Here is a 16,415-nt window from a genome sequence, read left to right on the forward strand (position 1 = left end):
AAAGGAAAAATTCCTATAAATGCAGACATGACTTCTATACAAATTTTTGAGTATTTTTTGTATGGAAAGTCTTTAATGTGCTCTTTTTTAAAAGTTTCACAGAAAGCTTAACTTTTTCTATATGAAATATAAAATTCAAACCTTACTACAGTAATCAGGCAAGTCTGCCAGCTTTAGACACAGGGAAATTCGAAACTATAAAATGGCTTAGGAGTCCCCGTCGTGGCTCAGTGGTTAACGAATCCAACTAGGAACCATGAGGTTGCGGGTTCGATCCCTGACCTTGCTCAGTGGGTTAAGGATCCGGCATTGCCATGAGCTATGGTGTAGGTTGCAGATGCAGCTCGGATCCCGTGTTGCTGTGGCTCCAGCATAGGCCAGGAGCTACAGCTCCGATTGGACCCCTAGCCTGGGAACTTCCATATGCTGCAGAAGCAGCCTTAGACAAGGCAAAAAGACAAAAAAAAAAAAAAAAGTAAATAAATAAATGGCTTAGGAGTTCCCTCTGTGCTACAGTGGGTTAAGGATCTAACTACAGTAGCTCAGGTCTCTTGAGGAGGTGCAGGTTCAACCCACAGCCAGGTGCAGGTGCAGTGGGTTAAAAGATCCATAGCTGCTGCAGCTGTGGCTGGCCCAGGAACTTTGTATGCCAGGGGTGCAAACATTTAAAAAAAAAAATTAAATGGCTAAGACCTTTCAAAGTAAACTGCCTTTATCAAGTTCTTATGCCATTATGCAAGTAAGCATAAATGAAAACAGTTGATTCTTTAAAAAGTTTACTTTCTGTGGTTCTTTCATTTTATTTCAGACATTTTTAGAGAAAACCAAGAAGCTGAAATTACATACAAAGAGGTTTGTCATTCTTGAATAATTGAAAATAAATCTCAACCAACCATATCTTTCTTTAAAAACTTACCGTTACATGGTATAAAATTAACAATAATAAGTAACAAAATAGAGCACACAAGACCACCATGCTATTTTGGTTAAAATATAATATTCTAAAATCCTATCTTTCCATGAATTCTATTTAACTTTTTAAAAAGAATCCTATTTATAGTGAAAGATTCACTTCATGAGCTTTTGTACAGACTCCTTTATTACATAATGACTACTAATCCAATCCAAAAGCTGTGAAACTTCTTTACATGCAGGAAAAGCACTACTTGCATTAAGATGTAAATAGAAAAGTAGCAGAAGCAGCCACAGTAGCAATACCAAAGAATGGAGTGCTGCCTCCAACCAGCAACAGCCCCTCAAAATGTGTAGTGGGTAGAAGCCACTACCTTCATGTCTTGTCTAAGTGAGTCAGAATACTGAGAGTTGGGAGAGGAGAGGCAATGGAGAATGTGGGCTGTGGGCAGCTTAAAAGTTAAAGAACTGTTTCTGTGCCATACCAGTCATGTCACAGAAAAATTCTCTCTGGCTTTTATGAGACTAAATTTACTCCCTACACAATTCAAGAAATGTTAATTCTTCCCTTCCCCTGTAGTAGTATAAAGGTTTTAAGACCTCACTGTTACCAAAGTAAGGTCACAGCAACAAAGACTTGGAGTTATTAACATTAATGCTTACATGAGTTAATAATCAAGTATACAAATGCCTAGCAAAGTTATGAGGGGGAAAATATACCAAGTAATACAGTGGGCACTAATAAATTTGTATAATGACTACTCTAGAAATGCTTATGAAACCAATGACACAGTACAAGTTTCTGTGTTAGGAACTAAGGATATATGTAACACTATAATCTTTTCTCAGCCAAGTTTGAAAATAAATGCAAATTAAATGTGAATCAACCTATTTTCAAAGAGCTGTGTTGGGAAAAATACTTACAATTCCATATCCTATCATTCCTGTTGGTGTAGTAGCAGGATAGGCCATTACAGGGGGTGCCTGACATGGTGAAAGAAAAAATAAACAAGGAAGTGTAACTCATGTATGTTAACAGAGTTCAAGGAATTAATAGCTGTAGTTCCACTAAAAAGAATTGCTAAGACAGCTATGATTAAATTTGTGATCATTAATAACTGTGTCAATTAAAGCTCGATGAAAAAAAGTGTCTTGAAATTAGCAGAAAAGCAGAATTATTAGAAAGCAAAAAAATACCATTTGAACTTAGACAAAATGGTGATCTAAGATTTCAACATGCTTTTACAGCTTTAAAAATGTTCAGATTTTAAAAAAATATTCAGTTTTAAAATTTAAAGTCTATCACTACCATAAAAAATGTTTGCCCAGAAAAAGTAATATTACTGCCTGCTTTCCTAGGTACTTAATTTTCTGAGCGAAGGAAAGATCCCAAATCAAGTAACAATCTGATCTTCAAAAAAATTAGTTTAATTCTCTCTTTTCAAAGAACCCCAAAGATTTCAAACCACTAATGGAGTGTGACTATTTCTGAGAAGCACAAGTTCTTACATAGAGTATATATATTAGCATCCCTTCTAATTTATCTCATAAATTATTTAAACTGTCTTCTGCAAAGCACCAATTTGGAGGAGCAATACATTTTTAAGTCCATTTATACTTTAATGCTTAAAGAGCCATCTACCACTGTTTAAGGTTCCCTCTTCCTCCTCCCACTTTAACTCATGCTTTGAAATAACAATCTCAGCATAGAATCATTTTAGATATATTTGCTGTCTTAACAACATTCCCTGTGTGTCTTATAATAAAAACTGAAGCTGAATACAGGTGAAAGACCAATAACACTGCTAAAATGTTAAAAAAAAAATTATATGACAATTTGAACATACATATGGAGAAGTTAAATGAAGCATAACTAAAGTGAATAGTTAATAAAAGTATAGTATTTGGGTGAGCATGTAGGACTTATTGGTCTCTCCCTACTTAAAAACCAAGAGCTTCAAGAGCAGTAGACAAACTGCCAAGTACAGCAGAAGCCTGTAAGATTTCATGCAATTGTTATTTTCAACATTACCACAATCAACATTTCCCTTCATTCAGAAGTCATCAAGTGCATAATGGCAGCACAGATACAGACACAGACACCCAGCCATCTGGCAGCAAATGGCAGAATATTAAGCAAGAAAAAATTTTTGTATTTCCCATGCCACCATCAGAATCAATTCTGCAAACACCCATGAAATCAGTAGATGCTAGGAAGAATTTCTGGCACATTGAAAATCCGAATGTGAAAAGTAATAGCTGGAAGGTTATGAGGTTCTGCTACAGCAGTGGTTAAATAGCATGCCAATTTATTGCAAAAAAAGGCTAGTTTTTGGTCACTTACGTATTGTGGAAAATGCATGCCATTCTGCTTTTCCCAGGGAGAACAATTACATAATGCAATAACACTGGATTAGAACAAGTACTTACACAACAGAAAATACATAGAGAGCATTTTAGTTCACATGTACATATATTAACTACCTAAAATCCCCTGTATTTCCAGTATCTAGTGGAAGAACATCTATACTAAAACACTATCAAGGTTGACAAGGGAAATTTAGTCTTTGGCACCATCACCTTACACATATCATAGTTTATTGATTACAAGTGTCATTAAAGCATAAAATCTATCAGTTAGCATCAATAGTGCAAAATTCAGCGCATGTCAAACAGGGTTCCATTGCATAATGTCTATGATAGGAAAAAAGCAAGGAGTAATTCAAAGAGTTGGTAGTATAACATCATATGTTTTAATAAAATACCAATAAATTTGTTTAAAACTTTTAAAATATCTGAAAACCTTGACAGTGTTTACAGATTAATAAAAAGGTTAGAAATGTAAAGAAATGTCGTAAGCAGCAGTTTATCTAAGTAGTGAATCACATCATTAATGTTAGTCATTAAAAAGAACCTCTGTAAAATATATATACATACAAATTATTTAACAAAATCCTTAAGAGATGGTACACATTACCATATTCAACCCAGTACCACAGATATTATTCTCATCAACAAATTCTGTTAGGTGTCTATTACATTTTAATAGTCAATCTTAAGTGTTAGCCATAAACTTCTAATATTTCATATAGATTAATACTAATTTAATATAATAAAATATTCATGATATTTTCATCTTCATTACAATTTTTCATTGTATTTTCATATCACCATTTGGATTTATACCATTCCTCATATATTATCAATGTATACTTCATATCTGAGGCTATAAAATCTACTAACTTAAGCCCGTACCATCCCTACTCAAAGACAGATGTGTTAGAGTGGGAACACACTGGATTCAGAGTCAGAACAGATGGATTTCAATTTCAATTTGTTTTGCACTTGGAAAAAAAAACTACAACCTAACTTTATCCTTATAACTGGAATGACAGCTGATCAAACTCCCCCAAGAGTGCACTATTTGCAGACCTGATTGTGTGTGTGTGTGTGTGTGTGTGTGTGTGTGTGTGTGTGTAAAAACCTAAACTAATCACGAGGTTTTATCGTAACATTTACCATCTTGGGATGGTAATGACCATGACCAGAGAAAAGGGACTGCCTTAAAAAGGTGGCTAAATTTCAACATTACTTTCCATCAATGAAGACTGAAATGAATAAATCTCTTTAGACAATATCATGAAAATTTTAATAGCACACTATTTTTAGCTCAGCCCTGTTCATTTTAACACAGAATTAACCCAAGGAAAAGAGCAAAACAGCACAGTGCTCTTGAAGAGACAGTAACAAAAAGTAGCTGCAACAAGGATAATGGGGTCTCCAACAACAGGAAAGGTATGATATGCACCTTGTATAATCAAATTGCTACTTGTTAGCACACTGTTGCAAGAAAGCCACTTTCAAATTTTTCTAAGAGAAGGAATTGGTTTTCTCTGACCCAGGGAGACTCACTGAAAGGGTAAAACATAAAACAGCAGCTGACCAAGGATAGGGTCACAAAACTACTCTGGGACAATCATACCTTATAGTAACTAAAACCATTAGAATTTCTTCAGTACTAGATGCAAACTCATTATCATATACATTTAATTTTCATTATTCATGGATTCTGTATTGCAAATTTGCTACTCATTAAAATTTATTTATTTGTGAACCCAAAATCAATACTTGTGGTACCTGAGGTCATTCACAGATGTGTGCAGAGTGGTACAAAAATTTGTCATCCCATGTAGTTGCTCCCAGCTGAGATGGAACAAGGTGGGGCTCTGCCTTGTTTCAGTTCTGACATGCAGATGACCAGAGGATGGAAAAAGTAGGGAACAGTGCAGTGTACTGCAAGAAAGTCTGGCTCTAAAGCCAAAAGGATAGGGCTAGAATCTCAACTCAGGCACCTATTACTGGGGTGGCCTCAGGGAAGTCACTTAACACTTCAGAACATTGTTTTCTCTTTCGTAGAGAAAGAATACCTTGGTTTTGTTTGTTCTGTTTTGTTTTTAAAGTTTTATTGAAGTATAGTTGATTTTTTAAGTTAAGTATTTGAGATTATAATCTACATGAGATGTGTGTATATGCATACACATACAGCACACACACAGTTCATCTGTCTTATCTGCTGCAGTTAGGTTCTTAAGAACAATGAATTAGTCACCAGAACACTGAATTAGTAAACACTGAGCCATTGTTAGGGGAAATAATGTGTGTGTGGATGAACCCAGCAATGGTTCAGTGTAAGGTGACTTTAAAAACATAACTATAGCAAATAAGGAGAATCAACTATAAAATTTTATGACAATATTAACAAAAGCTAAGCAAGTGTGTTTCTTTATTAATACTGAGGTCAGAAAAAACTAAAGATTTTATATTGTAGATAAAGAAATAGCAGACTTGAAAACAGCAGTAAAGAATAGCGATTAAGAGCATATGCTGAGGTAAGGCTGCCTGTGTTCTAACCCCCTGCCCTGAAACCTCTATAACCTGGGTCTATTATTTAATAATCCTGCATTTCCATTTCCTCTCAGTAAAATCAGGATAATAACAGTTACTACCATGAAAGGTTAATTTGAGGAGTATATAAAACAAAACTACATATTATTTGTTAGAATTATGCCTGGCACAAAGTAACCTTTAAATAAATGTTAGCTACTAAATGCACCTGGTAAATATACTCAACCAAGCTTCCTTTCAAAGAAATATAAATTATTTATAATTTTAAACTTGGTAACAACATCTCCACTTATGCCTAAGCACTCACTTTAAAAACATTTTCATGGTACATATTTACCTAAATTATTCGTGTTAGTTAGTATATATCATGAACTTCCCAACTCACCATTGTTGCAGCATTCCAGGCAGTTGTTGGGGCAACCTTTGGTTGCCAGTTAGATCCTCCAGTCAGCTTCTTTTCACCTGGCTGACTCCAATTTACATCACTTTAAATAAATATAAGTGAGAATATTAAATGTCTATAATTATACAGTTTCTATGAGCATGAAAGATGTAGATGACATCTCTACACATAGTTTCTCAAGATGCAAGTCAAATCAACCTCTAAATGGCACATGGGGAAAGAACACAAATAAAACACTCACTTCTTAGTGGTTCCATTTCCAATGCCAAGATCTAGGACAGGAGAAAAAGAAAGTATTGAAAAACTAGATTCATTTTTATAAAACAACTTACTTTAAAGAAGATTAAAGAATCCAAAGAATACTTACTCCCCACAAGGTTGGCTAAGGATGAATCCAAGTCATCAGACACTAACTTGTTAGGTGGGAGTTTGGCAACAGGAAGACTCTGGTTCTGAGAGGCCACTGTTGGTTTGAGAAGTCCACCTAGTTCATCAAAGCCTTAAAGTTACAAACAGACGAAATAGGATTTATAAGGAACTTTATGGTGCTACAGCTTTCTAAAGGAAGTTTCTGCCTTTTCTCCTTGTTTGTTTACTGGGAAAGTCCTCAGAGAAAATGGGCACTAATAAATGTTCTTAAGTGGAAAAAGGAGAAATTCACCATTTAAAGTAAACTGATTGGGAAGGTTCTATGTGCTTTGGCATTAATCATTTGTCTCATATCATTACAAAATTACATTAAGGTTAAGGAGGATGAAGAAAGAAGCATTCGAGTAAACTATTCTTATCCCAAAGTTGTGAAAGAGAAGAGAATGAATTAATCTTTCCCTTCAGCTGACAAAATTTCCTGAAGACTCACTTATTTCTGGAGCAATAGAGGTAAAAAATACATCTCTAACTTAAACTTGAAAAAAAGTTCCTTTTCAGAAATAATATTAGACCTTTTTATACTGTTCAAAGTGGTGAATAAGGTGTATACATAAACAGTATATTAGAAACAAAATAAATCATTAGATTTTTTTTTTTCTGTCTAAAAACAGCTAGCCTGGAGTTCCTGTCGTGGCTCAGTGGTTAACGAATCCGACTAGGAATCATGAGGTTGAGGGTTCGATCCCTGGCCTTGCTCAGTGGGTTAAGGATCTGGCGTTGCCGTGAGTTGTGGTGTAGGTCAAAGACGCGTTCTGGGATTAGCTCTGCTAATAGCTCCGATTAGACCTCTAGCCTGGGAAGCTCCATGTGCCGTGGGAAGCGGCCCTAGAAAAGGCAAAAAGAAAAAAAAAATAGCCAAAGTATATTTTAAGTCAGAGAACTATCTAGTAAACTAGGACATTGCCTAAAAATAAAATAAAATAGAAAATAAAATAAAATCCAATAGGGTTGTCTACCAAAGAGTAGAAGATAAAACAAGTCTAATCAACCAAACCACCAAAGGACTCAAGAGCGTAGTTTAGTAATACTGGAGAATTTGAAAAAGAAAGTCACCAAAAAATGATGGTATATAAAATATGCAACTTAGTTTCTATTTTCTTTATCCCTTTCCCCATCTAGACAAACTCAAGAAGAAAAAGTCAAATGCATCAAAAAATATAATTATAAGCCTACTAGTGCAGAGCCCCCAAAAAAACAAAAAACAAAAAAAACAAACTTCCATATACATTCTTCATCAGCTTGCTTCTTACTTTTGGGATGATAATTAATTATATATTACAAAATTAAGAACACTTTAATATATTTTTTTAAATGGTTTGAATTTAATTACTACACTTACAACCCTATGATTAAGAACTTAACTTAGGGTCAACTTTGAATCCTTACTCTTTATAAACTTCAAATCAACAAGGCATTAAGGGGCCACAACATGGTAAATCAACTACACTTCAATAAAACTTTAAAAAACAAAACGAAAACAAACAAAACCAAGGTATTAAGTGGAAATCTGGCTCTACAGATTTATAAAATTCTTTTCAAAGGAACTAGCATACTATAATAACAATCATCATTAAAACATTAAAAAGGCCTTGAACCCATGGCTCTGACATTTAATATATTCTAGCTGTTTATTACACAGACTATCACAAGCCAATGTACCACAGGTCATAATTTTCCACTTTTCAAAAAAGCTAGTTTCACCTCAAAAGTAAAAAATTGTAATGACTAAAAGGCATAACATTCTACACAGTCACTAGCAGTTTAGCAGTGTAATCTGAGCAAAATCTTTTTTCTCTTATTTAATAGCTTCGGGAGAAACAAAATCTTCCCAAGGTTTAAAACTGCCACTAACAAATGAGTAAAGGCTAACTGTCATGTGAGGTTTTCATCTAGCGGTTGGGGAGGAGAACTCATTTCTTTAGCTACCCCAATTTCATCTATTACACATGTTAAAAGGACCTTATGTGTCCTTACGCAGATTCTAAATTTGAACATTACAGTAATGTTAATAAAGCAATTTTTTCTTACCCCCAGAATCTACAATAACGTTGGTAGATTTATTCCCAAAAACAGATTCAAAGTCAACATTAAGGCCAGCTGAAGGATGTGGTTGTGCAACTGGAGAAGGAGTGAATCCTAAGAAAAACCAAAATGGAAAAAGTTCAACTCTTTAATAACTCTACATTTATAGCTCTTTCATAATGATGACAATAGAATGGAAAATGCAGTAAATTCCCACAACAAAAAACAAAGCCAACCCTTCAAGCGAAATGTTTCCAACATCACCACATCTTTTTGTGGTGATTACATTTTCCAAAGCAAAATCAACCCACTGACAAAACTAACAAAAAAGTGAAGCTGAACTACTAGTTTGTTTCATTATAGAAATAAAATCTTTGCTTATTTTTACCTTAATTTTATATGCAAATGATCTTTTTAAAAAAACCAAACATATCTAAAAGTCTAGGATTTTGCACGAAGCCAAAATTTAATTTGAGGGATCATTTGGGAATAAAATAAGTATTCTGTGGTACCTTAAAAAAATATGAATCTACTTAGTATCCCAAGGGTCTTTCTCCCTCTACCTACTCACCTTCCATATTTCTCTCTCCTTCCTTCCATTCTCCTTTCCTTCCTTAAATGGTTAATCAAAAGCTATATAGTTTAAGTTCATTTGAGAAGTCACAGGATTCTGAAAGTTACAAGCCATTAATCCTCATGTCCCCCTGGTGTTCAGACGGTTTTCAAATGTAAGAGAAAAAACTATTTTCAACTCCAACCACCTTCTAACTTGAACTTTACTTTCAAAAATGGGGCTGACACATATACAATCAAACATGCTGATTCACTTAATTACTTAGAAATACCAGAACATAAGTAAGAAAATGTATTCTCTTCTGTCCATGTTCTATGCTAGTGGCATTAGGCCAACAGACACCCAGATCATCTTGCTGAAACCAGACTATGCTGAGGAAACAAATATGTAAGATTTTCAAGTGTGTGATGTTCTATTTTTGTGAGGTGAGGTTCTGAATTTCTAGAGGGTGACAAGAAGAATTAAAATCATCTAAAACTATTAGGGCTGTTACCTGACTGGGGAAACTTTCAATCACTGTATATAATCCAAGTAAAGAACAGTCCAGCAAGGTTTACAATGAAGAAATTCTTGTACTTTGGGGAAGGTTGTAATAAATGGTTTCTAAGTTCTCTTCCAACTCTAAATTCTTTAAAGTCAGAATGTTGAGAAAAAAACAAAAACAAAAACAAAACTCTTCTATTAGAAGATTAACAACTATATCATTAGAAGTTAAAACTTTTGAGCCATTAGACACAGGCTCTCTCTTCCTCTCCCAACTTTCTACTAAAGGACTTTCAGTCCCATAAGAATCTCACTTTGAATTCTTAATGTATACCACCAGGATATAAAGAAGTACAATGACGTTGTACTAAAAGACTGATATTAAAGAAAAATGTAAAAAGTAGGACAAGATTTTGTGAAGAGTCCAAGAAGTTTCTCAAATGCAGAAAAGCCAGAAAGCAATGACTCATACAAGCTGGATGATACTACTTTAAAAAGTGCATCTTACAACATAGTACGAATATTCCATAGGGCACAAAATTTTAGAATGTAAAGTTTGATTCTCTTCCATAATTACTTGGCCCTTAAAATACTCTTAACTCTTGACACTATATGACACTGGTCATACAATGAAAATACAAACACTATCAAAATATGAAATAACAGCATATAAATTTGACCATCCATCAAAAGAGTCCTAGAATTCTATAGATATATCAATTTAATAGCACTTTAAAGTGTACAAACTGTATAAGAAATATACCATGGGCTTACCGGTTCTTCTCGTAACGCCTTATAAAAAGAACAGATGTATCTACTCAAAAAAGACAAAAATCTATCATGCTTAATTATATGCCCGTGTTACATCACCACGGTTTAAGAAGTATATATTGTTCTTTAAATCATCCTGGAAACAGTATCTTAGTTATGTCATTAAACCTTAGAAAACACAGGGAACTGTTATTTATTTACTTTGGTTTTTGTTTGGTTGGTTGGTTGGGTCTTTTTTGAAACACCCACAGCATTTGGAAGTTCCAGGGCCAGGGATCGAACCCAAGCCACAGCAGTAACCCGAGCTACAGTAGTGACAATGCCAAGTACTTGACCAGCAGGCCACCAGGGAACTCCAGGAAATAGTAATTTATAACTAGGACAGTATACAAAATTTCTGTTTTCCCCTGCCTTCTTGTCTCAGATATCTTGTCCCAAATCCTTTCCAGAATTTGGCTGACATCAGAGATGAGCCTATCCTTTATAATAATACAAAAACAACTTCATTACTTTCTGTAAAGAGAGGAGCCATCTCCTGAGGTCTCTAGGGGCATCAATCTGTGAAATTATATTACTGCCTAAAAATATAAAGGTTTGAAAAGATAAAAAGTAACCCAGAACTAGTACCTCAAATTTTAAAAGCTTCTACCTAGCAAAGGGAAAACGTTAAAGAGAAATCTTCAATAAATTAGAATAGCTGACTGGACTGTCAACCTTTATTTGTAGAAGTTAGTTAAAGCAAAGGTAGAAAACTTAAACCACCATTTCAAAAGAGAAGATTTACAGATCAAAAAGAAAAAAAAAAAGACAAATAGGCTTTACAAGTTAAGGTTAATTTTATGAAATAATCACTACACTGAATTGCCTACCTCTTTGATAAATTCACCCAGGCCAAGTGAAAACTCTTTTGCTTACTCACTCCAGTTTATAGAGTAATATTTAGAAACCAATGCAATGCAGGGCGAACCTCAGGAAGACAATAATTAGTTAACAGAGAGGTACAAGAAGAACTAGCTTTGGGGATAGACAGGCATTCCAAACACCTGTGAGAAAAACTGGCTGGGTTGATAATAGATTTTGGCGGTAGTTCTATAATACAGAGACCTCATACTTTTTTTGTGAAAATAACTGCTGCTATTTATTAAACACTATGTAAGAGCTTTATGAACAAGCTATTATTTAAAACTTACAACACTATAAGATAGTCATCAGTATCCTCATTTCACAGATGAGGAAACTAGGAGATTAAATAACTTATCCAAAGTCAAATAACTAGTAAGTGGCAGAATCAAGACTTAAACCCCAATTTATTTGATTTTAGAATCTACTAGGGATTTTTGGTTTGTCCTGAGTCTTTCATCTTACATAAACTAGTAAGTAGAAAAAATAAATTTTTATGACTATAGCTAAAATAATTATATCTATTTATGAGGACTCTTCAAGTTTTATGAACTTCTTGCTTGGAATAGGAAATGTTGGGCCAAAAAAGAAAAATTAGCCTTTGGAAATTTTTAAAATCTAAAAGTAATGCAAAAGCAATCAGTGTTTAATATTATACATGATGATTAAATAATTTAGGTAAGAAGTACATTCTAAGTCTGAAATGATCTGCATACACAAGATAGTTTTTAATAAAAGTAATTTTAACGACAATTCTATGTCAGGCATTGTGCTAGATGTTATAAAGGCATATACGTAAACCGCATGACAATCCTCTAAGACATTATTATCCCAATTTTCATAAACTTAGGTTAAATACTTAAGTCACACAAGTAAAGAGGTGTAACTGGAACTCAAATGCAGACTCACTGGAATCCAAACATATTCTTCCCATCAAATGTCTTCAACTATTCCATTTTGAAACACTTTTAACTATGTCCAATTCCTACTGACAGTCAAGAACCTATTTTGTCAGTTGTGTCAAACCTACTTTTTAATGCCAACTTAACCAATGTAACAATTCCTATACACAAAACATTCAGCTAGATTTTGACATCTTATTGATACTTCACTGGCCCTAGAATGTACTTGGAAAGACACACATCAGATTTGCTATGCCTTCCTGGAAACTACTTGCCATTTCTATCCTTTGCACAGTGCTGGAAAAGCATGCTTCTTTCCTGTATAATCTCCTTACACCTGTGCCACAACTGCTCAAATCAAAATTACCTACTCTTCTATCACTAAGATCTATATACAAAGAGCTTTAAATTCCATAAGCTTGTTATACTAAAATGTTATAAACTCTTCTGATAATTCAAACATTTTGAAAATGAATTAAAGTAGGAAGATGACAGGCATCCATTCATAAAACATCATGTGCTTAAATCAAGGAAAGCAAAATTTGGCAAAAAACTACTTGTTCTTCAAAAGGAAGTATTTGTTTTTCTTACCACCAACTCATTTTAAGGAAAAGAACAAAAGGAAATCCCTCTTGCATAAATAAACTGATAAATCTTAAGAGATTATCATTACCTACCTCCAAATAAACCAGCTACAGTAGAAGGTTCATGGCACATAAGAGTAGTATTAGGATAAGCTTGCGTGCCACAAAAAGAATCTGACAAGGCATATAAGGGGGGGGGGGAAGAGGGGGAAGGATAGGAAAAAAAGAAAAAAAATAAATTTGAGAAAGTGAGGAGGAATAGTTAAGAGTGGAATGGAGTAATTAAAAACAAACCGAAAACAAACAAACAAAAAAACAAAAACAAAAAAAAAGAGGAGTCCAAGACCTTGGTGTTTTTCAAATTATAATTTACTAAAAAAAAAGCACTTAAGGTTCCATTACAAGTACTATATTTTAAGTGCATATATATATATATATAATATTCACAATAAAATTTTTTAGAAACCCAATACTGTATCTCTTTAGATAAAGAAATATGAAGCAGCTGGCTTTTTAGCCAATACCAACCTGTCTTCTAATGTCTTCTTTTGCAGATGAGGAAGCAGGCTTAGGCAAGGTCACAAAAATGGCACTGCTGGGACAACCCCTCCCTTAACTTTCAAATTTCAGTGTTCTTATAGCTTTAATGAGGAGAAGCTACCTAGTACACTAAGTATCACGTCATTAGACCCAGGTCCTCCTCTGGAAGGGTTGGAGAGTGTATCTACATACCTAATTCTCTGATTTCTCTTGTCCTAATCCGACAGAGCAGGGACTGGCAAACTACAGCCTATGGCCCATTTTTATATGACCATGTGAGGTAAAAATGGTTTTTATATTTTGAAAGGGTTGTTTAAAAAATAATGAAAGAAATGAAAAAGAGAAGATGATTCAGATTTTATGCAGCCTGTAGCAGCCTAAAGTATTTACCATCTGGCTCTTTACATGAAGTCTGCCGACCACTGTTCTAGAGGAGTACTATCCAAAAGAGCTTTCTAGTAACAGAAATGTTTTATGAATCTGCACAATATGTGCAAATGGTACAACACAGGAGCCACTAGGCACATGTGCCACTGAACAATGGAAATGTGGCTAGTACAACTGAGAAAGTAAATTTTTAATTTTATTTAACATTTAATTTCAATTAATCAAATTTTATAGGCTGACATGTGGCTAGCGGCTAATTAGACAATGAAGTGCCAGGAATGGCACACCTTGTGTAATCCTTTCATGCTTTTGCTACTCTAAGTGAGAAACTATCAGAATTTTTATTACACAATTCTATTTCTTGGGAACTTTCAACTTGCATTGGATAACTTATTTTTAAAAAGCCTCTTCTAGGACCGACATCAACAAGCTACAGCTGCTTTTCTTTGTAAATAAAGTTTTATTGGAACACAGCCAAGCACATGTGTTTACATCTTGTCTATGGCTGCTTTCACCCTATAATGTCAAAACAGAGTAGCTGCAACAGAGATCATGCAGTTCATTAGCCCAAAATATTTACAATCTGACATTTTAAGGAAAAGTTTGCTGACCCCTTTTCTAGACTAATGCCTAATGGTTAACATCAGTGGTTTTTAATTTCTCCTTCTGCATTCATTTTTACTTTTTAAAAAAGTATTTAATGCTAAGTTTTTTTCTCTAATGACAAAACTTGGTAGATGTGCCTTTTTTTAAAAGTATACTTCAACTTTCATTTGTATTACTTACCCTCAGAAAGAGAAAGGTAAGAGTTTAAATGAAAGTCTGCACTTCCATAAGGGAAGGAACGCGGCAGGGCAAAGCTGCTGGTCTCCTGCTTCAGGCTTTGTTCCCACTAGCTGGGTTACCTTGGTGCATTTAACTTTTCTGGGACTCGGATAATGCATCCATAAAAATGGTTATAATATCCTCTTAACCATTATGAGAGTTAAGAGCTGAACCAAATACTCTCTGGAGGTTTTTGCAAACTCTCAATCACCAATCCTCTGATTTTAAATCTTCAAATGGACCTACTCACTTTGGAGTATACAGCCATCAACTTTACTAATCTGCTTTGCTTTCTGCTCTTCTTCCTTGCCCCAACTCCACAGGCTTTAAACTTAAGAAACTTTAGGAATATGGCAATTCTAGTACATCCCTCTTATTACGAGCTTTCAAAATAATAATTAGCTCTCTCACAATGACTTTTAAATATTTTTACTCTGTTTCTGTTTCAATGTGAAATAGCTACAACCTTTACCACTAAAGTTACTGCCCTCCATTCTGCTCCTTTTTAATGGCTACAGATGTGACAGCCTGAAGCCCATGCATTGCTCTGACCTAAAAAATGGAAATATCATATAGCCTCAAAAGAAAGACATACCTGTTTTATATTCCCAAATTAAGGCAACTGACTTAAAATGAGTCATATTTACTAAATATGCACTATTCATATCCAGTAAGTATGAAGACAAACCTGTGAAAAACTGCAACATAACACTCTAAAAATAACTCGTTACCCCTTATTACCATGCGAAAAGGTACTTACTCCATTTGACAAATTTCTAAATGTGAAATTTAGTTTCAATTACTTTTTACATAATTTTAAAAGTATTACAATATAATAAAGGAATTACTGCAAAGATTACACTTGGGAACTATCAGACTAGTTATATAACTAGAGCACCTGGCTTGAAACTTTCTCTTATTTTCAACTACTGCTTTCTAGTCATCTCTCTTCCTGCTCCTCTCTCAGATACATGTAATAGTATAATACAGTTAGGGTACACAGATGATGTCTGCATGCTGCTTTAACCAAAGATTTAAATTTGTGTCACACGCTGTGTTTTTTTTTTTTTTTTGAGTTAAATACAGCAATTTCATCATCTTTTAAGGGGGATTTAGTAGCTTTTGCAGGCTTCATAAACATTTCATTTTAGTATATACGTAAAAACTTATTCTTTCTTGTATAACTTTGGTATGAAACTCTTGCCTTTTATAGATTTTTATATTGCAATTAAGGCTATTCAGTCAAGTTGCTTTTCATTTTCTACTTTTCGTTTACCTCCAGGCTAACAATGAAGTGAGATCCTTAAGAATGAACAAAGACAGGTATGTCTTGAGTTTTAGATGATCTAAAATTGTACTATTATTTGTAATTAAAAAGGAGGAGGGGGAAGGCCAAGAAGGCTACTAAGAGTGATAACTACCCTCTCTCTCAAGCACAGAAGAAAAAATATAAGCACACATAAACATCAGTTTAAGAGATGTTACTCTTCAATTAACTCTAATAACTCTCTGAACTAATAACAAACAGTATGTAGCCTATGATGCTATAATATGATAGAGAACAAAATGCTCTAAAAAGTCCAGCCACAAAGGCAATTTTTCTCCTAAAAACCTACATTAAATAAAATTAGGGATACTGGTATAAAAATCTTACTACTTTATTGCTATTTATTTATTTTAAAATTTGCTATTAAAATTCAAAGTAATTATTGCAGTGCTTTAAGAGTAATGGAACATAAAAAAAATTAGGCAGTATAAACATTAATTGGAAAGAAAGG

At 34.1% G+C, this 16,415-nt stretch overlaps 1 protein-coding gene across 23 annotated transcripts in view; it reads right to left on the bottom strand.

Moving 5' to 3' along the window:
• The window catches only part of PICALM (phosphatidylinositol binding clathrin assembly protein), a 111,709-nt gene that overhangs the window by 16,478 nt on the left and 78,816 nt on the right, over positions 1-16,415 (bottom strand). For 6 of the 23 annotated variants that reach the window (XM_047752883.1, XM_047752881.1, XM_047752887.1 and 3 more), the window contains 5 exons: positions 8,678-8,785; positions 6,588-6,719; positions 6,462-6,492; positions 6,203-6,302; positions 1,837-1,896 (listed from right to left, as the gene is read on the bottom strand). In XM_047752883.1, the coding sequence (XP_047608839.1) occupies positions 1,837-1,896; positions 6,203-6,302; positions 6,462-6,492; positions 6,588-6,719; positions 8,678-8,785 (431 nt within the window). Of the gene's footprint in view, positions 1-1,836; positions 1,897-3,256; positions 3,281-6,202; positions 6,303-6,461; positions 6,493-6,587; positions 6,720-8,677; positions 8,786-12,978; positions 13,060-16,415 lie in introns of all 23 variants that reach the window. The other 17 variants (XM_047752895.1, XM_047752875.1, XM_047752873.1 and 14 more) reach the window with 6 other exon arrangements.

This window comes from Phacochoerus africanus, chromosome 11 (genome assembly GCF_016906955.1).
Source record: "Phacochoerus africanus isolate WHEZ1 chromosome 11, ROS_Pafr_v1, whole genome shotgun sequence".
Lineage (NCBI taxonomy): Eukaryota > Metazoa > Chordata > Mammalia > Artiodactyla > Suidae > Phacochoerus > Phacochoerus africanus.